Source organism: Drosophila tropicalis, unplaced genomic scaffold, assembly GCF_018151085.1.
Source record: "Drosophila tropicalis isolate 14030-0801.00 unplaced genomic scaffold, ASM1815108v1 contig_443, whole genome shotgun sequence".
Lineage (NCBI taxonomy): Eukaryota > Metazoa > Arthropoda > Insecta > Diptera > Drosophilidae > Drosophila > Drosophila tropicalis.
In genome coordinates, this window is record NW_027172907.1 from 1,517,387 (window position 1) to 1,536,348 (window position 18,962).

The 18,962-nt window shown below is 39.8% G+C and overlaps 6 protein-coding genes across 8 annotated transcripts; 5 read left to right on the plus strand and 1 right to left on the minus strand.

The window, feature by feature from the left end:
* Positions 1–346: 346 nt before the first annotated feature.
* Positions 347–2,997, plus strand: LOC137574347 (uncharacterized). The gene is made up of 6 exons (XM_068286641.1): positions 347–488; positions 829–1,024; positions 1,492–1,615; positions 1,677–1,838; positions 1,912–2,045; positions 2,105–2,997. Exons 2-6 carry the CDS (start codon positions 962–964, stop codon positions 2,906–2,908), a joined length of 1,287 nt encoding a protein of 428 aa, XP_068142742.1. The 5' UTR covers positions 347–488; positions 829–961; the 3' UTR covers positions 2,909–2,997.
* On the minus strand, positions 2,948–4,701 carry ProRS-m (prolyl-tRNA synthetase 2-like protein, mitochondrial). The gene is made up of 4 exons (XM_068286640.1): positions 4,440–4,701; positions 4,131–4,382; positions 3,816–4,077; positions 2,948–3,759 (listed from the first exon to the last, which is right to left on the minus strand). Exons 1-4 carry the CDS (start codon positions 4,530–4,532, stop codon positions 2,981–2,983), a joined length of 1,386 nt encoding a protein of 461 aa, XP_068142741.1. The 5' UTR covers positions 4,533–4,701; the 3' UTR covers positions 2,948–2,980.
* A 41-nt stretch (positions 4,702–4,742) lies between these two features.
* Positions 4,743–6,227, plus strand: Snup (snurportin-1). Its single transcript, XM_068286646.1, has one exon. The coding sequence runs from the start codon at positions 4,860–4,862 to the stop codon at positions 5,958–5,960; it is 1,101 nt and encodes a 366-aa protein (XP_068142747.1). The 5' UTR covers positions 4,743–4,859; the 3' UTR covers positions 5,961–6,227.
* Positions 6,141–11,795, plus strand: LOC137574345 (alpha-protein kinase 1). Its single transcript, XM_068286638.1, has 4 exons — positions 6,141–6,462; positions 6,542–6,730; positions 7,071–8,433; positions 11,664–11,795. Exons 1-3 carry the CDS (start codon positions 6,157–6,159, stop codon positions 8,415–8,417), a joined length of 1,842 nt encoding a protein of 613 aa, XP_068142739.1. The 5' UTR covers positions 6,141–6,156; the 3' UTR covers positions 8,418–8,433; positions 11,664–11,795.
* Positions 10,360–16,004, plus strand: rogdi (rogdi atypical leucine zipper). Of its 2 annotated transcripts, none has more exons than XM_068286644.1 (8): positions 10,360–10,693; positions 11,664–11,809; positions 12,527–12,720; positions 13,149–13,220; positions 13,353–13,484; positions 13,576–13,733; positions 13,805–14,135; positions 14,699–16,004. In XM_068286644.1, exons 1-8 carry the CDS (start codon positions 10,683–10,685, stop codon positions 14,765–14,767), a joined length of 1,113 nt encoding a protein of 370 aa, XP_068142745.1. In that variant the 5' UTR covers positions 10,360–10,682; the 3' UTR covers positions 14,768–16,004. The 2 variants fall into 2 exon arrangements, with proteins under 2 accessions (XP_068142745.1, XP_068142746.1); XM_068286645.1 differs by having other exon boundaries at positions 10,364–10,693; positions 11,664–11,803.
* Positions 15,850–18,785, plus strand: LOC137574348 (3 beta-hydroxysteroid dehydrogenase/Delta 5-->4-isomerase). Of its 2 annotated transcripts, none has more exons than XM_068286643.1 (4): positions 15,850–15,884; positions 17,415–17,785; positions 17,842–18,123; positions 18,184–18,785. In XM_068286643.1, the coding sequence occupies exons 2-4, from the start codon at positions 17,443–17,445 to the stop codon at positions 18,783–18,785; spliced, it is 1,227 nt and encodes a 408-aa protein (XP_068142744.1). In that variant the 5' UTR covers positions 15,850–15,884; positions 17,415–17,442. The 2 variants fall into 2 exon arrangements, with proteins under 2 accessions (XP_068142744.1, XP_068142743.1); XM_068286642.1 differs by lacking the exon at positions 15,850–15,884 and adding an exon at positions 16,177–16,264.
* The last annotated feature ends 177 nt before the right edge of the window (positions 18,786–18,962 follow it).

The window sequence follows — 18,962 nt, forward strand, 5'->3', positions numbered from 1 at the left end:
CATTTGGATATTACAAAAGGAAAAATATTTGCCAGTTGCCCCTGGCCTAGTCATGACTATCAGATGAATGGCTAGTTGGCTGTTTCGGAGTTGGTTAAATAGTAGTCTTTGTGGTTTCCTCATTCTAGAGGAGGGTGGTTTTTTGTTTAATCTGTGAGGCATAACATATATCTGTATAAATGTGTATATGTATGTATATTATGTGTGCTTTGATAACAAGTGTTTCGCTTAAAATTTCATTAGGTTTATCTTATCGGTAACGAAAAAGAGTCGTCGTTACAGCCAACCAAGAGAAGAGCAGTCAATGGCCATTCAATCAGCTTGGGAGACTCCATTTGCTCGTGGTCTTGCTCAGTCCAAAGGAGGCATTCGGTGAAAACGTTTGCCACCCAATTATTATTTTCATGTGTATATATACATATGTATATATATTCTCAAAGACAATTGAAATCGGCAAAAGTTTGTTTTTTTTTTTGTTGTTATAAACGGTGAGATAACGCTATTGTTGTTGTCTTTGTGATTGTTTTTATAGCCATCATTGCGTATCAAGTGACGGAGTAACTTTTTTTCTTTCCGTCTCCCTTCAAGTGCACAACTCACGCTCCCATGATTCATTCTTCTAATGATCACAATAATAAATAATAATAATACGAATCGAAATAAAAAACCCAACATGGAAATGGAATTGAGTAGTTACTTCAAGAACTCATTAAATTGATAAGATATACCCTCTGTATAAGAATATATATACATATATTATTGATCATAACCCATGCATCAGTTGAATTGAACTCAAAAATAAGTTCCGATTTCTTCATACACATATAGCCGAGAGACCCTTATCGAATAGACGTTAATTGGCTGGCCAACTGATCGGTTGCACAACACATCAAACTAAGGAACTGAGCAGCAATAGCAAGAACAAGAACAGGATCAGGATCAGGACAGAAGCCACATCAAGATGGCTGGAGTTAGTGTTGGATTTGCAAAATGCTTTATACTATTTATGGCAGTTGTTATATTCGTGAGTAACCACCAATTTCTAATCTCTGGCCACCACCACCAACAACAACAACAACAACATGAAAATATATCTGATTAATTTATAGTTGAGATTACGTCCATGTGGAATGTGAATCTATATATACATATACATATATAGTACAGTATAGTTTCTAGGTTTTTCCCCCAATCGAATTGTGTAAATTTTTTTTTTACTAACTTATATTTGAATTTGTATTCTCGATTTTTTAAAGATCATTAAATTAATGTACTAGGATTTATTTTAAATTAACGAAAATACCCAAATGAGGGAAAAAAAAAGTGAAAACGCTTTTAATCTAATCGTTTCCGTTCTCAATTAATTTAAAATGTGACTAACTGTTGGAATTTTATTATATTTTTTACTTAACCAATTGACTTTTTAAAAACTTTGCGCTTTTGCCTTAAATCCTTCAAATTAGAGACATGTAAACAATTTTCTATTCACAGGCCCAAGGTGCTATCTATTTAAGCCTGGCCATATGGGGTATTACCCTGCATAAGTGCTCAACAGAACCATCGGAAATAGCCAAGGAGCCTTTTAAGTTTGCAATAGATTTGATATACTTTTCGGGTAAGTTTTGAAGAGGGGGAGGAGATCTAATCAATATCCAACGTATCTTATATGGTTACAGACAAGTCATGTGGTGATCCGGTAGTGGAGTTTGAGGGCCTTACTGAAACCCTAAACATGGACTGGGAGAAATCGGATAAAATTACGCATCGTGAATTTATATTCTTCGTAACCTATGCTGTGATCAGTGGCTTATGGCTAGTCACATCACTGCTAATAATAAGTGAGTTGAGTTACGAAAAAAGAAGAGATGGTATTTGGTATTAACTGAAATCGGAATGTCTTATCTATTATAGCCACATTGTGCAATGCTACAACTAAAGTCATTTCGGGAGTTATCTACTGGCCCTGGTTCTTGTCAGTGATCGCTGGCAGCATCGTGGATGTGGTGGCGACTGTGTATCATGGTCTGGACCTAAGTCACACATTGGTAAGGCAACTGTTGTTGTTTATTCTTGATGTGCGACGAATAATTCTGCTCTGTTTTAGACCTATGAGGAAGCCTTTGAGTACATAGGAGCTACATTTACCAATGCGCAATTTGGATCTTTTCTGGAACCCTTTGGTGTCTATTTTTCCACGCCGGCTATTCTGATGATCTGTCTTAGTTGTCGAGTGGTATTGATTTGGTTGCTCAATGTTTTTGGCAGCGCCTTCTGTTTGTCATTGTCGACTATTTTGGCTAAACAAACGGCAGAGAAATCGGCAGCTAATAAAACTGCTCCAACCTCTAGTCAGGCACCCACTCGCCAACCAACGCCTCAACCCCAGGCCCAGCCCCAGCCGTTGACACCGCAGCCACAACCCATTGTCCAAGCCGTTGTTGTGCCTGAGCCTGTGCAGTTGGAATATCCTGATCAAATCCGTCCTAAGCCGTTGCCTATCATTATACCAGCCGAGCAGTTCCCGCGTCAGGATCGTACCACTTTGCAATCGCCAGTAATGGTATTGCCCCCACCCCAACAACAGCAGCAGCAGGCAGATATCAACACATATCGCCACACTGAAGCCCATCCGGATCGTCTCAACTATCCTCCATCAGAGCCACCAACGCCCCGTGCTCCGTCCCCTGCAGTGCAACAGTTGGCCGTGACTTCACCTTTGAATAATCGCTATAGCGAAATGTATCCAACAGCACCACCAGCCAATCCCAGGGTTAGCGAAGAGCTGCGCAATCAGATGCCTTGGTCATATACTAGCATGACAGCTAAACCGCCACCGCCACCACGTAAACCTCAGCTGCAAGTACAGATCTATCCACAAATACCAGAACCAGACTATGCTGAGCATTAGCCGGTTCAGGTGTTTATACGAAATATGCAGATGGAGATGTTGTGTTATTGTTAACTTTATTTCATAGTAAAGCTAAAGCGTATGGCCAACCTTTTGTTTTCGATTTGTTTGCTCCTCCTCTTTGGTACTTCTTCTGATGTCAATTAAATCCTTCTTATGGTTCACATATTGGTTGACCATTTGGAGGGCTTCATTCAAATTCAATTCAATTTTGTTACCATCACTTGAATGCAATTCCAGTTTAGGATCTTCGGCTAAAACAGATTTTGCTCCCGCTACAATGATGAATGGGTGTCCCAGACGCTTGCCATCAAGTAAACGTTTCCCAATGGTCAAGTCTTTGCGATCATCGTGGAGCACTTCATCGGAACCACAAATATGTCCCAAATGTTCTAACAGATTATATTCCACACGTTCTGCTAAGGTTTGCTCTTTGCTTCCCTGTTTGGGTCCTATCACACAGACATCGTAGGGTGCCAGCAATTTGGGCCAGCGTAGTTCCTGGTCCGTAGATAGAACTTCCAGTGAAGCTGCTAGCACACGGCTTACACCTATACCATAACAGCCCATAATAAGGCTCTGTGGTTTACCCGAAGTATTTAGAAACGTGGCTCCCAATGGTTTTGAATACTTATCACCCAAGAGAAAGGTATGGGCCACCTCCACACCATGGACTCGGCTTAGATTATCTGCCTTCTGGCAACTTGGACAGTTACTGGACTGGTGTAAGACCTCAGCATTGCCGGCATATCCGCAGGATTCACACTTTACAAGAGTGTCTTCGCCCACTGATGATATAAAGTGATATTCGTGGGACAAACTGCCGCCCATGATACCAGTTTCAGCATTGACTGCAACAAAGATTATGAGAACAAACTTCAAATAGCTGTTTCAAGGCCGAACTTACCCTTGACAAAGGGAACTTCAAGCTGCTGGAAGAATCTGTTATAGGCTTTAGTTATTATGTCATAAGTTTCTTTGGCTGTTTCCTGGCTAAGATCGAATGTGTACATGTCTTTCATGAGAAACTCTTTGGCCCGCATCATACCAAACCGAGACTTTAGCTCATCCCTGAATTTGGGTCCGATCTGATATAGACGCAGAGGCAATTGACGATATGAAATTGGAGCTGCTGTAGCCAGCATGGCTGTCACGGCCTCCTCATGGGTCTGAAATGAATAGCGTTTAACAAATAGTATTCTCTAATGGTCCACGCACTCACTGGGCTCATAAGAAATTGCTTTCCACTTCGATCTCGCACCATATAGAACTCGGATATGTCTCCTTCTAACCGTCCACTCTTTTTCCACAACGCCGTCGATGTTAGTATGGGCAGGGTGATCTTCTGACCACCGGCCTCAAACATATTCTGTTGCACCAAATTAATGCATTTGTCCAGGGATCGTTGGGCTATAGGCATTATTTGATAAGTGCCATTGCTGCCGGATTTGATCAGACCCAATTCTGTGAGAAGCTTGAATGGCAATGTTGTTGAATATTATATTATATTACACTAAAACATTCGGTTTACCTTTTGACTACGGGATAACTGCTCTGTTTGCTTGATAACTGCATCTTTTGGCTTGACCAGCATAGGCCAAAAAATCCTCGAGGCTCTGTTCATTTTACGCCGGTAGCAATCAGCTGTTGTGCGCTTACCAGCTGTGATCGTAATATAGTGATTTTTAGAGTTTTTCTCTAGCTAGTGTCAAAATCCTCAAAAAACCGCTGATCAATTGCATTTTATGTAAAACACATACAGAGGTATAGAAACTTCATAACGGGAATCTATATATAGTATACTAACAGTTTTACATCATATTTGAGCTCCCACATTTCAATACAATTCTACTGCCACCCTCACAACAATCGATAAGAATCGATAACATTCGAGCGCCGAAAACAGACATCTGTTTTCCCACAAAACAAAAAAATATATATTTTAGACAAAATGTCTTCAAACTTTAAGGAGTTGTATAAAAGAAGCGTGGACTCTGGTGAACAGCAGAGAAAGCGTCAACTCGAGCTGTTGAAGGAGCATAAACTAAGACGACAGCAAGAACAAGATGAGAACCGGGTGATGCCAGTACAATCTTCTAAGAAGAGCAAACAAAAGCAACGAGGCAATCACAAGGGACGGGCAAGAGATGGACTCCAGTACAGACCGCAATTATCCGAATGGCTGCGTCACAGACCCGAGGAGCTTGGCGATTGGCTATTAGTTCCTTGCCCCATTGGCAAACGTTACCTTGTGGTTGCCAGCAACGGTAAGACCAAAGTTTACAATAAAAGCGGCCGGCAAATAATGCAAATCCAAACAATGCTACCCGGCGATGGGCAGCAGCACAAATGTACAACTATTTTGGACTGTATTTATGTAGAAGATATGGACACGTTCTACGTACTCGATGCTATTTCCTTTGGTCAACAAGATTTGCAGGAATGCGAGGCAAACTTTCGTTTCTATTGGCTGCGAGCTCGGTTCGAGGAATATCCTGTTGATCTTGGTCAGTGCAGGGACGGCCATGAAAAAGCCTTTGTCTTGCTAAAACACTTAGATTTTGAAGATGCATCTGCTGTGGAGGAAGTGCTGCAAAAATATCCCATTTGGGAGGAGAACAAACCACAATTAGATGGTTTCCTCTTCTATCACAAGCAAGCAAGTTATGTATGTGGAACAACACCTTTAGTCTGCTGGTTGTTTGCCTATATGTTGCCCAATCTATTGGGATTGCCGGTAAATGGCAATTATGTGGCTCCCGAGGACTATTTACCCGATCGGGCTTTGGATTATATGGACGAATTTGATAGAAAACTAAAGGAGCAGAGGAAAAATCCAACACAAAGGGGGAAAAAGACGAATAAACCCACAGAGATGGACCAGGAACCAGCGAATGCTGTGGAAGGGGAAAGTGACGAAGATGCCAGCTTAAGGAAACTTTTGAATCATCAGCGGCGTTTGGAATTGGGCGAACTGGATATGGACTGCAGCGAACCGTCTTTAGTTTCTCCTCCACTGCCTCCTTCTCATGCCACTGCTGTGGGTTGCTGATTGTTTGGTGGTGACTTTTCTGCGTCTGCGCATTAACTTCTAGACCCTGGGCCAGTGTATTAGCCTCAAGTTTTGAGCCCAGATTTCTGCCAACCAGAAAAGTTAAATTATTTTAATTATTTCACTGAAAGGGACAAAGAAACGAAAATCAAACAATCATAAAACTAAACGAAAAAACTATTCAAAAATATCCAAAATGGTTATTCAACGCAGTTGGAAAATCCTTAGTGACACTGGCGGTGGCAGTCAAACCTCATCAAATCTCAATGATAATCAACAACGTTCACCTTCGGGATTGCAGCAGCAGTCAATAAATTCCTCTTCCGATGATTCAGATTGCTCGAATCAAACCACACATTCAATGGACACACGAGTGGCCAGTCCCTCACCCATCGATCATCGCAAATCACTCGAATCGGACTCTAACAATGATACATCCTCACTCTCGTTATCTCTGCTCTGCGAATCCAACTCAACAGATGCAGAGCCCCCCACGACATTGGTATGAATTGCAGCATTTTCTTTGAGTATACGGTTTCCCTTCCTAATTTGTGAATAACTTGTATTTGTATTGGATATAGAAATATGTAACCACTCCGGATATGGCCGAGTCCATGTTGCAGCGCATCCGACAGCGATTGAGTGGATCACATAACATTGAAAGCGGTGGCAGTGCCGAGTCTGCGATGAGGGCTCTGGAATTGCTCAGGATTAGTGTACAGCAATCGTTTGATGCGGAAGTCAATCAGATTATAAAGCGCTACATGAATGTAAGAGTGACTGCAATTTTTATTTAAAACAATCTTTTCATATTCAGTTATCAATACCTATCGACCAGAGTTGCGGAGCTTAAGTTTCGGATTATGTTGTATATATTTTGTTATTCATTAAATCTTACTTATTTTTTTTGACTTCCATATGAAACCCCTCAAATTGTATAAATTTATTCTATTACATTTTATTAGCAACATGACAAATCAAGTTATGTTTCTTTTTTACGTTTTTACGAGATGGAGAGATGAAAAAGAGGAATTTGACGAATATGAAATCGATCGAAACTAATGGCTTACACTCTGTATTTATTCTTTTCTATGTATATTTATTGTACAGAATTACTTCAGACCTGCGTTTGGAAACATAAAGGAGAATTTGGGTCAACATACTGTGAATGAGGAAACCCTTCGGAAAATGTCATCATGCGCTCTGCTGGAAAATGCCAAAGCACAGTATACAAATTTTATACGGCAACAACGTCTGATTCCAGGTACCACAGAGCAACAGCAACAACAGCAGCAGCAGCAACAGCATCAACAACAGCACCAACAGCAGCAGCAGCAGCAACAACGTTTAGGTCTTAAAAGACCGGCCAAGCAAAATGATTTCAACAATGGCAGCAAAATGTTTGCCAATAATCTGGGTTACGCCACTGGAAAGCCGATGCCCGCACAAAGTCAATTGCTGTCCCAACAACAGCAGCAGCAACAACAGCATCATCAACAGCAGCAACATCAAAACCAACAACAACACAGTTTGGGGCAATCTCTTCCCCTCCAGCAACAACAGTCGCAACAGCAGCCGACTCAAAGGTCTTTAGTTACACCCATTGTGGGCGGAACGCTGCCTACACCTGTGCGTCGTCAGATCTTTTGGAATACGGCCCAAATTTCGACAACTACCAAATTTGTTTTGGATGTTCAAGCAAATTTAGCATTTGGTTTTGGCACTGATGGAAAGGAGCGTTTGGCCAGCAAACATCCGGAACTAATACGTTATCTGCCCGATGCAGAGGATCGGGATTGGTTGGCATCGCGCGGCATTATATCGTCTGAGAATCGTAGTTCTCGTTTCTTGTTTCTCATCTACGACGAAGTTTGCCGTTTGCAGCAGTCGCATGATCTTTATCGCCATAAGACTAATATAGATCTGAGCATGATGCTGACTTTTAGTGTCACCGAGGCGATGATACACAAAATGAAGTTATTTTTTGTTGATTTAAATATCAAGAGTCGCGGCTTGATCACAAATTCGTATATCATGGCCAACAATCAACAGCAGCAGCAACAACAACAGCAATCGACTGCAGGGTCTAATAACAGTCACCTAAGAAATGCCTTGCTTCAAGGAGTGGCAACTCAACAGCAACAGCAGCAGACAACGACGACACCAACGCCATCGGAGGAAGTTGCCATGAAGGATCAACTTATGCCAGCTGCCTCACCCACACCCTGTCTTCAGGGACAAGTTGTTGGTAGCAGCAGCAACTCTACCGTTTCCCCGCTCAAAGCCAAACTGGTGTCCAGTTCCACATTGAGTTCATCGCATGCCACATTGACAGCTCTGTTAAACAATGCCGGGGCAGGTCCATCCTCTTCAACATCGTCGTCGTCATCGTCATCAGCATCATCTTCATCGGCGAGTGCTTCTACAACCAGTTCAGGCGGCAAGTTTAGGAACTAATTAAACACCTTCCCAGGTATTCTAAATGTCCAATTTCTAGCAATAAAAGTTACTTTCATTATAATTATTAACTGAAACATAATCGATCAAGTGATTAATTGACTGTCTATAGCATCATCGTGTCATAAGCCTCTAAGTTTAGAGAATGTTATTATTTTTCTTAATATTCATTCATTCAGTTTTGAGGAATGTAACCTCATTATTAATTAACGAATTGGCCAAATTGGATAAGACATGTTTTGCGATAATGCCCAATCACCAATTTATTATATTGAATTTAGATAGCAGCTGAATTGGCAACGAATGCTTCTCGAATGTACTTCATTGGAATCCAAATTGATTTCTTTTTCCAGCGAATGTCTGAATATTAGGTAAACATTCAACGTTCTCCGATTCGTTATGGAGTACCTTCTGTGTAATCATTTGATGATCAGCTGATGGTCATAATACCTATAAGTGTGTCTGTGTCTGTGGGGGGGAGCGGCAGGAGGAGGAACATCTTCACAATATCATAAACTTACAGTACGACGAATTGATTAGCTTCAGCTTGGGGTTTCAATTACGACAAATCGCAATGATCGATGATCGCTCGATATTTCTTCTCTGTTGCCAACTGTGCAAAATTTTCAATGATTTAAGACCCTTTCGTAATTTGATTATACTATTTAAAAGTAATTGTTTAGAAAATGACCATTAAGTAAGTAAACGCAATGCGTCTACGTTGAAGAGAGATAGAGATAGAGAGACGAAGATAGAGTTATATGCACACCTGTTACACACACACACACATTTGCTTAATAATATTTACACATGTGTTTCGTCTTTTGTCTAAAACAAATCCACGTAATTAAATTAATAAAAATATTCTATATGGGGCTTTGGGCGTCGACTTGGCCTATACCCCGTCATTCGTCATTCGTCATAGGCCAGATATATAACTCAGATTCATTATAGTGTTGACGCCTTCCCCATGGGGAGAATACACTATAAATTATCATAAATATATGTTCGTGGGCGTACATGCATATAATCATAAATATTTGTGGCTTGAAGCTACAGTGGATGGCCTAATAGGAGCGATCAATCAAATGTGTGTTACATGATTTTGGGCTATTTTTGGTGGGCAAGAACTCGGATTGACCCGGAAATTGTAAACATACATACATATGTATGTGTATTATAGGTTGCCGCTAATATTGTATATAAACCAGTTTATTTGATGGCTTAGGGGTTTTTATCATAGTTATACATTAGATATCAGAAGCTGTTGTTAAAATTCATTTTGATGATCTTTATAAAGCCTGTTTTTTTGATATGGGAAAATGACATTGTTGTTATATGCATTCTGCATTCAAACTGCAATGAATATACCCAGTTTTACCCGTTCTGTTTCAGTTAAAGGGTATTTCAAATGCTGCTGTCAACTGAAGAGGGGACCAACTGAAGAAAACTTCCGTTAGCCAAAAAAGAGACATGAACAGAAACAATAACCCATGAAACATGAAAAGCTTTGCACAAGTTTTTAAACTATGTACAGTTAAAAATCTAAAAGCCAACGACGACGTTGGCCTCGACGAGCAGGTACACTACCTAACATGTAACCAGGTACTCAAATAGCAAGTTTCTCTTTCCAAAAATTATAGATACTATTATATTGATAAGTGTTTTGGTAGAAAACTCTTACTTTTAACTAAAGAACCTCACGATCTGGGTAAAGTGTAACAAATGGGAGTGGTTAATGAAATTGCTCTTGATGGAAACCAATATTTTGTAAGCCAGTGATATTGACCAATTCGCTTTTTTGCGGTTAGAGAAGTCGGCAGGCAGGTGGCAGCAGCGACACTGGCAGCACTAGAAGCAGCGAGCAGCGACGCTAGCAGAGACAGAGGCAATGGCAGAGCCAGTGGCATTGTTGTCGTCGTTGGCGTTTGCTTGGCGCTTCAGTTTTTCAGTCGGTTGGCTGTGGCTTATGAGCACGCTTTAGCTTATGCTGGTGCTCCCTTTGTCCCCCCTCAACCATCCAACCCTATACCGTCCCACAAGCAAAAACACACATTCACACACACACACGCGCGCTCACACACCCACAAAAAAAGAAGAAAAAAACGGGCCAACCAAACACCAAAACCAAAAAAAATAAAAAAAAAAAAAAAAAAAACATAAAATTTTCCCCTAACTCGCTAAAAAAAAGAAGCGTTTTAGGCCTTTGACATTGTCTCGTGATACGCGTCGGCCAAGTGATAAGAGCCAGAAAAGAGCAGAAATATGCAGCAAAGGTAAAAAAAAGTGCTTAAGAAGTTTTGTGTTTTATTTTTGTTTTTTTTTCTTTTTTTTATCAAGTGTTTCTTTAATTTATTATATATTTATATTTATATAATAGATTATAAATGCCATTTGTTTATTTTGGCATTTGTGTGTGGTGGGAGCTTAAGAAAGTGTTAACTGAAAACAACTGAAACCGAAAACGCACCGTGACGTCTCGTCGTCTGTTTTAGTGTTTATAAAGAATTTATGATGGCATAAATTTTTTAAAATGCCATTTCCATTTACTGGTATTTTCATTTCAATTTAATTTCTTGGCATTGGCTTATCAAAAATTCATACATACAAAAACACAAATTATACAAAGAACTTGATAAACATTTAACTGTGTTGTGGTTGTTGTAAACTTGTCAATTTCAATGTCCCTATCCCCCTCTCTCGCTCACACTCTTTCTACCACCCTCTTTTGATTCAACAAGTGGCTATATCTGTGTGTGTTTTTCCCTGTCACTGTGTAAGTTAGCTGCTTGATAAGCTCTTTTGGCTAGTGGCTGTTGGCCAAGATCAATTTGCTGATCCAATGGGAAATGGGAACCCCATACACACTGACACTGACACTGATACTGACACACACACACACGCACGCAGAGAGAACAAAAAACCCAAGCTCAATGCAATTCAAGCTTAACGGGTAAATTCTGCAATAATCCAAAACAAAACGTCGAGAAGTCAACATCTGGCTGAGTCATGACGTTTTTTTTTTTTTCGTTTTTTTTTTCTTGGTGGCAATTAACACTTGAAATGGAATCAAATCAAGCCAAAATCAAATTCAAACAGTTATGATAAGGCAAACAACACCAGCAGCACCATCACATACAAATGCCGTCAGTTGTTAAAGTTAAAGCAAACAAATAGCAAAATAATTGAAATAACTAACACTACACACTTGGGTGTTTTTCCCTTCAATATTCGATTTCTTTGCAGCCCAACAGCAACCAACAATTGGTCATTCCAGCCACTACATCGCCAGAGGAGCATTGGAGCTGGTGGCGGCAATCATGGCTATCGCTATCAGCTTAATAGTGTGCCTGAGAATAATGAGCTCACCACGCCCCCGCCAAATTGTAAGCGTAAGTTAGAGCAAATAGTTTAAATTGCCCAAACAGTCTTTATGTTTCCGTTGTCTGACGCTTGACCTGATTTCCATCGCCTACGGCTCCCTCCATGGGTGGTATTAGCTCTCTTGTGTGTGATTTGCCCACATCTGCCTTGGCTATCATTTCGTTAACATGACAAGAAAGTTTCAAAAATTCTAAAAAATCAGTGCCAGTTGGCATCGATCAAGCATTTTAATTGCTGTTCCTGATCATTTGTAGCTCCACCAGCAGCTCCATCTTTGTTCCTTTGCATGTTTCACTTTCCAATTTGATATGCATTGTTTTTTATTTATTGATTGCAAAGACTTAGCACAAGTGCTGAAATGCTTCAAAAAGTCAAACCTCGTATGAAACTATCCGCACGCAATTTGTCCAGCCAATTTCGGTCAGCCAAAATGAAATGATTCAGTCCCTAGGACTTCCGGCTCATACCTTAAGACTTCCTTAGACTTAGACCTTAGCACTTCCGGCTCAGACCTTAGGACTTCAATTGTTTGCCATTGCAATTCTCAGTGGCGCCAGCAGTGCAATATCTAGAAAGCTTCAAAAGGCCGAAACCGCGTACAAAGGTCGAAGCTGGTCGAAAACGTTGATTTTGTTTGATCTGGCAACACTGGTTTTGAATGGCACAGTACTGGCAACACTGCATCTAAAACCAACAACAACAAAAAAATAACAAAAAATTTACAGCGCTCCAAATACAAATTGGTGGCATTTCGTCTGCGGCTGCTAATCCTTTTCCTGCTTCCGCATCCGCAACGGCATCTGTGGGAGCTGCTGGCGAGAAGACGACAACCAAACGCAGGTACATAACAGCGCGCAAGAAGACAAAGACAACCATGAAAATGCTGGTGGATACAGAGCGGGAGGAAGCGCTCAACTTGGTATGTGTGTAAAACTGTTATTGTTGTTGTTGTTATTGCTACTGCTACCGTTACCGTTACTTCAAAAAAAGACGAAAAAAAAAAACAGAAGACAAAAAAAGTAATAATAACAGCAGAAGCAGCAAATGAAAATGTATTCTTAATTGATTATTGATTGTGTTGCGTTCGCTTTTTTCTTCCTTGTTTCTTCCACTTATGAACTGAATGTTGCTGCTGCTGCTGATGGATGAATGGCTGGGGGGGCGGGTGGTGTGTATTGCTGATTTTATTATTGATTTGTACACGAAACAAAACGAAACGTGCCTTTGCCTTTGTTTGGTGGTGGCGGGGCGCTATCGCAAAACACACACTCACACACGGCACCACAACAAAAACTCACACACACATACACGCACACCATGTACATATATATGCAAACATTAACGCAGCAAATTGAATTTGAATGGGTGCTGAGGCAAGAAGTACATGCGATATTAAAACAATTGCGAACCATTCTGGTGGTAAGTAAAGTCAAATACAACAACACAGAGACTGAGAGATAACTAATCTATTTGTACACCTGACCCAAAACCCACACCCACATCTACACCCCCATGATGCCCTCCATTCACCTACGCATTTCAATGTGCTAGGAGTGCGCCCATCGATTTCCCGTGCCGCTCTATGAAAATGAGGGAAAGAAGACTGAAAAGTTTATACTCAGCGTGTCGCCCGATCAGCTGAAGGCGGTGTTAACTCTGACAGGCGATGCCATAACACAGGCGGTAAGTACATACATACATACATGTATGTAAAAGCGCTTTACTTTGGTCCATATTGCACGAACTAATGACATAAATGGTCCTCCACTTGCAGGATATTAGCTTTAAGCTGTGCAAAGCTCCCAGCCAAACGCAACGTACCTCAATTACCCACGACTCACCATGGAAGTTGCAGCAGGTCCAGGATGCTGCCAATCATCTACAAACAGCCATCAACCACATTGATGATGTGGATGACTCTTATCACTTCAAGTGAGTCAGCTCAAGTACTTTTTATATGAATATATATATTGTATGTTTGTGTGTGTATTTGCTCTCTGTAGAACCTCCGATGAAGTGTTGCATGTGATAGGCAATATTCTGGATGCCTTGCAGCGTGGACGTACAAGTCTTTTGGTACCAAAGAAAAAGCCCATCGACGAGCTGATTAAGGGACGTAACATGAAATCGTTGGTGCCTAATTTACCAGAAGATTTGGCTGTTAGTTTCTACTTGCAAAGCCATAAACTTATTATAGCCGTCTATCAGCTGTTAAATAATCAAGGAACAATGCGCTTCGATTCACGCCAGGCAGAGGCATCGGTGCAATGGTTAAACGATGTTTTACTGTTGCTAATGAACGGCCAAAAGCTCTGCCAGCAATTAAAAGACAAGGTAAGATAGCGCGCCAATGTAAGATGTAACCATTTCAGATCAATACCCCATCAAAAGGTACCATGAATGACTACATCGTGTTTCGGTATATATTGTTATATACTTGGCAGCAAAAGGCATTCGCACATATTCTAATAGTCCTAGATATGAGATTTTAAGGTTCTACGAAAAATTCAGTCCAATTGGCACCTTTACTTCCTAACTCTATTCGTTGTAAGAGTATTGAAAGTTCTCCTCTTGAAGATGAATGAATATAGGCTTGCTCTTGAAATGGGAATGAAAGGAGGTGGAACTGTTGCCAGATGTGTGTATGGTCTGGTCCCAATTTAGAGACACCCACCACAAGTAGGGGCATTCGGTTGCCAATTAAAAAAAAAAAAAAAAAAAAACCAACTAAACTAAAAAAAAAGGGGAAAAAATAATGTTGTATTTAGTTATTGGCCAAATGCCAATGGCCAAAATGAACGATGAACGAGCTGCAGCTCCTCACTGTGACGCACAAGCAATTATGAATTATTTGTGAAATGTTTTCAATTCTTGTCTTCTTGTTCTCTCCCTTCTAGATATCTGTGTTTTCGGTATATAAAGATTTTACAGTTGGTTCGCGTTCTCCCTCGGCATTATCCTACTGAAACAGAGAAGAAGTTGATTATCTTACATAATAATCCAAAAACAAAAAAAATGGGCGACAGAAAACAATAACAACAATAATAGTTAATAATGAAATTGTACTTATAATAGTGAAAACAAAAATCAAGTAGTTAAAACACACACGTTGCTATAACCGATAAACTTACATACACAAACATAAAAACACACATAAATATGTACATATATATATATATATATACATACATATATATATTATATATACATACAAAGCGTATTTACAACTAAATTTAGTTTTAAAACAATCAATCAACATTCACAATGTTCATAGAATTTTTTGAGTGTATTCCGCCGGTTATTCCTTTTAGGTTTTATATATTTGTGTTTTTTTTTTTTTTACTGATATTTTCGTTTTGGTTATTCCTCCTACCCATTTGTTCGCTTCACGTCACTCCAATTATGCATCTTAATGCAAAACTTAATGAAATTGCTAGATAATTATAGTTTATATGTTGTAATATTATTAAATTATCTGTATGTATGTAACTATTATTATTTATGCAAAACAAAAAGAGAAATGAAAAGCTAAAGAAATAGAAATTCTGATCTAAATCTAATGGCATCTATGATGCAATTGTGTGTCAGTACTTAACACAGAGAGTTATACTATATACAACCCGCATTGCATAGATATAGATATATATATACAAATACATGTATATACATATATTTACATTTACATTTCAAGCAAAATGTTGATTGTAATAAACCAAAACCAAAATGTGGACAGAATTTTTAATTGTACTAGCGAAAAAGCAAAAAACAAAGAAAAGAATTGAAAATGAAACACCATTTTGTATTCGTACTATATTTATATTCTATAAATGTGTTGTTAATGTTTAAGATCAAAGCCTAATCCTAAAAAAAAAAACAATCTTATCCAAAGTCATTTGTATCAACGGCCTTTTACTTCTTCATTTACTTTACACTAACTAGTGAAATCTACTTAAAAACAAACAAAACAAAAAAGCATTAAAAAAAAACAAAAAATTGATGATTCGCAGAGAGAAACGAGAGAGAGAGAGAAAAATGAAGATGATGCAACGAAAACAATTACCCGTGTACTTATTGATTATATTGGTAATTTGATAAAGACAAAACAAACTATTTATGATTAAAACACTTAAGCATATTTAATAATCCACATTCATTTCATTTGATTGTTGTTGAAATAAAATATTGAATTGAAAACTTTTAAAATATTTGAATTTGTAAATTATCGATATAAGTAATCGATCTTACCATCGGTAATACTGGTAACATTTGGTCTAATACTGGCTAACACATTACAAAATAGTGGGCCCAAAAAAGCACCCTAAGGCTATGCTATCATTTTTTGTTGCTTCTCTGTTTTGATCAATTTCTCGTCGACCGTTAGATCGGCTGGTTGTCCGTCTTCTTTGCGCATAGTTTTTTCGTTTTTTTTTTTTTTGTCACCCTTTGACACACTTGACAAACAGGTGAGTGCACTTCTTTTGTATGGAATAGGAAATTGGCAACTAACTGCAACAGGAAAATGTCAGCAACATGATGTCCAAGTTGTCTCCATGGAGTGAAACGCCGCGCAGAGATGTCGAAATAGACGCGGAAACCAGTTTTTTTTTTTTTTTTGTTAGCAATTATTTTGATGCTAGTTTGTTATTGTTACTGTTAGTTGCTTTTGTGTTTTGTAATCGTAGCTCCAACGTCGAAAATATTAGCAGAGCTGCTGCTGCGGCTGCTGCGTTTTGTGGTTTCTTTTTGATATCTTTATGAGCGGTTTCAGCGAGGTGAAGTGATAAATTTGTTGACCGTGGCCAAGTAACACATAAAGAGGAAGCCGATGTCGATGCCAAAGCCAAATGTGAGCTTTGAACGAAACCAAAATACAATCGACTATTATCTTTTTGTCTATTCTGGTAATTCTTTTTTTTTTTTTTTTTTACGTGTGTGTGTGTCTGTGTTGATTGCCAAAATCTTAAGCGAAGTGCTAAAAGGAAATTGCATTTAATGGATTTCAATTATTAAATTATACTAGGCCATATAGTATGTAACTTTAAATTGATTTAGGGCTAAACTGGTTTCAAAAACCCTTAAAGGCAAACCATCAATTACAATTAATTTAATTCAAAACAAATCAATTTCGTACGCGACAACAACAACAAGGCAGTTATTGCACTGATTCCATTCGCAGTCTTTGTGGGGTAATTGAAGTCACCAATAGTTGGATGAGAAAATCTTAAGTTTCAAGACGGATTCTTCTCATTCACAAGACTGAAACTGAAACGCGACAGCTGAGAGACAAAAGATCTTATTTTATCTTAGGCATCGCCTTCCCATTATCATAATAGAGCGTCACGTAAGCCAGGTTAGGCAGTTTGGATACACATACATTGAGCCAAACTTTCTGCCATGTCATTCCAAAACTAGCTTACTGACCCCAGACGAAGGTCTGGCCAGTTCATCGTGATGAGCATGAGCTAGTTTTATGTTGCTTCTTGCGACAGTCTTGCCATATCATCATGGCATGTCGTTAAAAGAAGAAACGAAAAACTATTTCTTGTTTTCTAGTTTAGCTTTGTCCATTTATGGTTAACTGTTTTAAAAATTAACCTGCACTTGTTTATTTAGTTTCAGTCCACTCTGAATATTCGACGTAATGAGTAGCAGCAACAGCAATCCGGATAGTGGCGATGTGGTGCTAGTCACCGGCGGCAGTGGATTTTTGGGTCAACATATCATTAAGCAATTGCTGGATAATCGCAAGGAGCTCAACATTAAGGAGATACGATCCTTAGACATTGTGCCCTACAAAAACAACATTGGCCACTTGGAAACGCCGTCAATATTGAAGACATTTGTGGCCGATATTACCGAGGGGAATGAGAGCGAGACTCTTAATGGGATCTTCAAGGGGGTGGATGGGGTGTTTCATTGTGCGGCATGGGTGAAAATCGAATATCCTCCGAACTACGAGCAACTGGAGCGAGTTAATATTAATGGTAATAGTCACTGACCTTCTATCGAAGCCATAATTAATGTCGTTTTCTTCTTCAAGGCACACGCACCGTGGTCGATCTGTGCATAAGGAACAATGTGAAACGCTTGGTCTACACCAGCTGCACGTCCGTGTGCTTTGTGCCCTTCAAGGGACGCAGCACTTTTTCGGCTGTTATCAATTCCACGGAATCAAAGACGGATACCCCCTCACTGGAGACGTCTACCACAAATCTTTGGGAACAAGATGGGCAATTTCTTATTGCTGGCTACGCCTCAAGCAAACTAAGAGCTGAACATATTGTCCTAAATTCTAATGGTGCTCCCTTGCAGAATCAATTGGGTAAAGCTGAAAGATTTCCCTTCCTCTCAGGAAGCACTCTCTAATTCTGACATCTTGCAGATTATCTGGCCACCACAGCGATAAGGGCTCCATTGACCTATGGTGAATGTGATTCACATTTCATCACCAAAGTCTTTGAGTATTTGTCAAATCGCGGATGGGTTTTCCCTCGGATTGCTGGAGTTGGTGGCAAGCAGCAGCTGGTCTACGCGGGAAACGTGGCCTGGGGCCATCTCTGTGCCTACAAGGCCCTGAAAACCTCCGGGAAAGCCGTCAACGCTTTGCCCATTTTCGTCACCGACGACACTGGCATCAATGATGTGTCGCGTTTCATACAAAAAATGGCATTGCTGGGCGAACGGGTCAAAGTGAAAACCAGTTGGTGGTACCTGCCCCACTTTCTTTTCTATTTCCTCGCATTTCTCTTGGAGTTTGTGGTGCGTGCGGCATTCCCTTACACCAAATATCGCTTGGCCTACTCCCCGCGAGCAATCGCCTCGTACACTTCTTCAATGCTAATGTACAATCGTCTGAGAGCTTCGATCCACATGGACTATATGCCCCTTTACGATGCGGACGCGAGTGCGGATCGAAGTGCCAAATGGTATGCCCAGTGGTGGGATGAGAAGCAGCAGCACAAGAAACAGAAAAAGTCCAGTTGAGACTGTTCCCATTATCCTTTCGGGTTGCGTATTATGTAGTCTAGTGTATCATTTCTGTTGTCCTTGTCCCACATTAGTCTGTTATCATTTTTGTATAATTATTGTTATTAAATGGGTTGTGTGTGTTTTTTTTTTTTCTTTTAAGAAGAAAGTAATCATAATTGATCATGTGTGTTA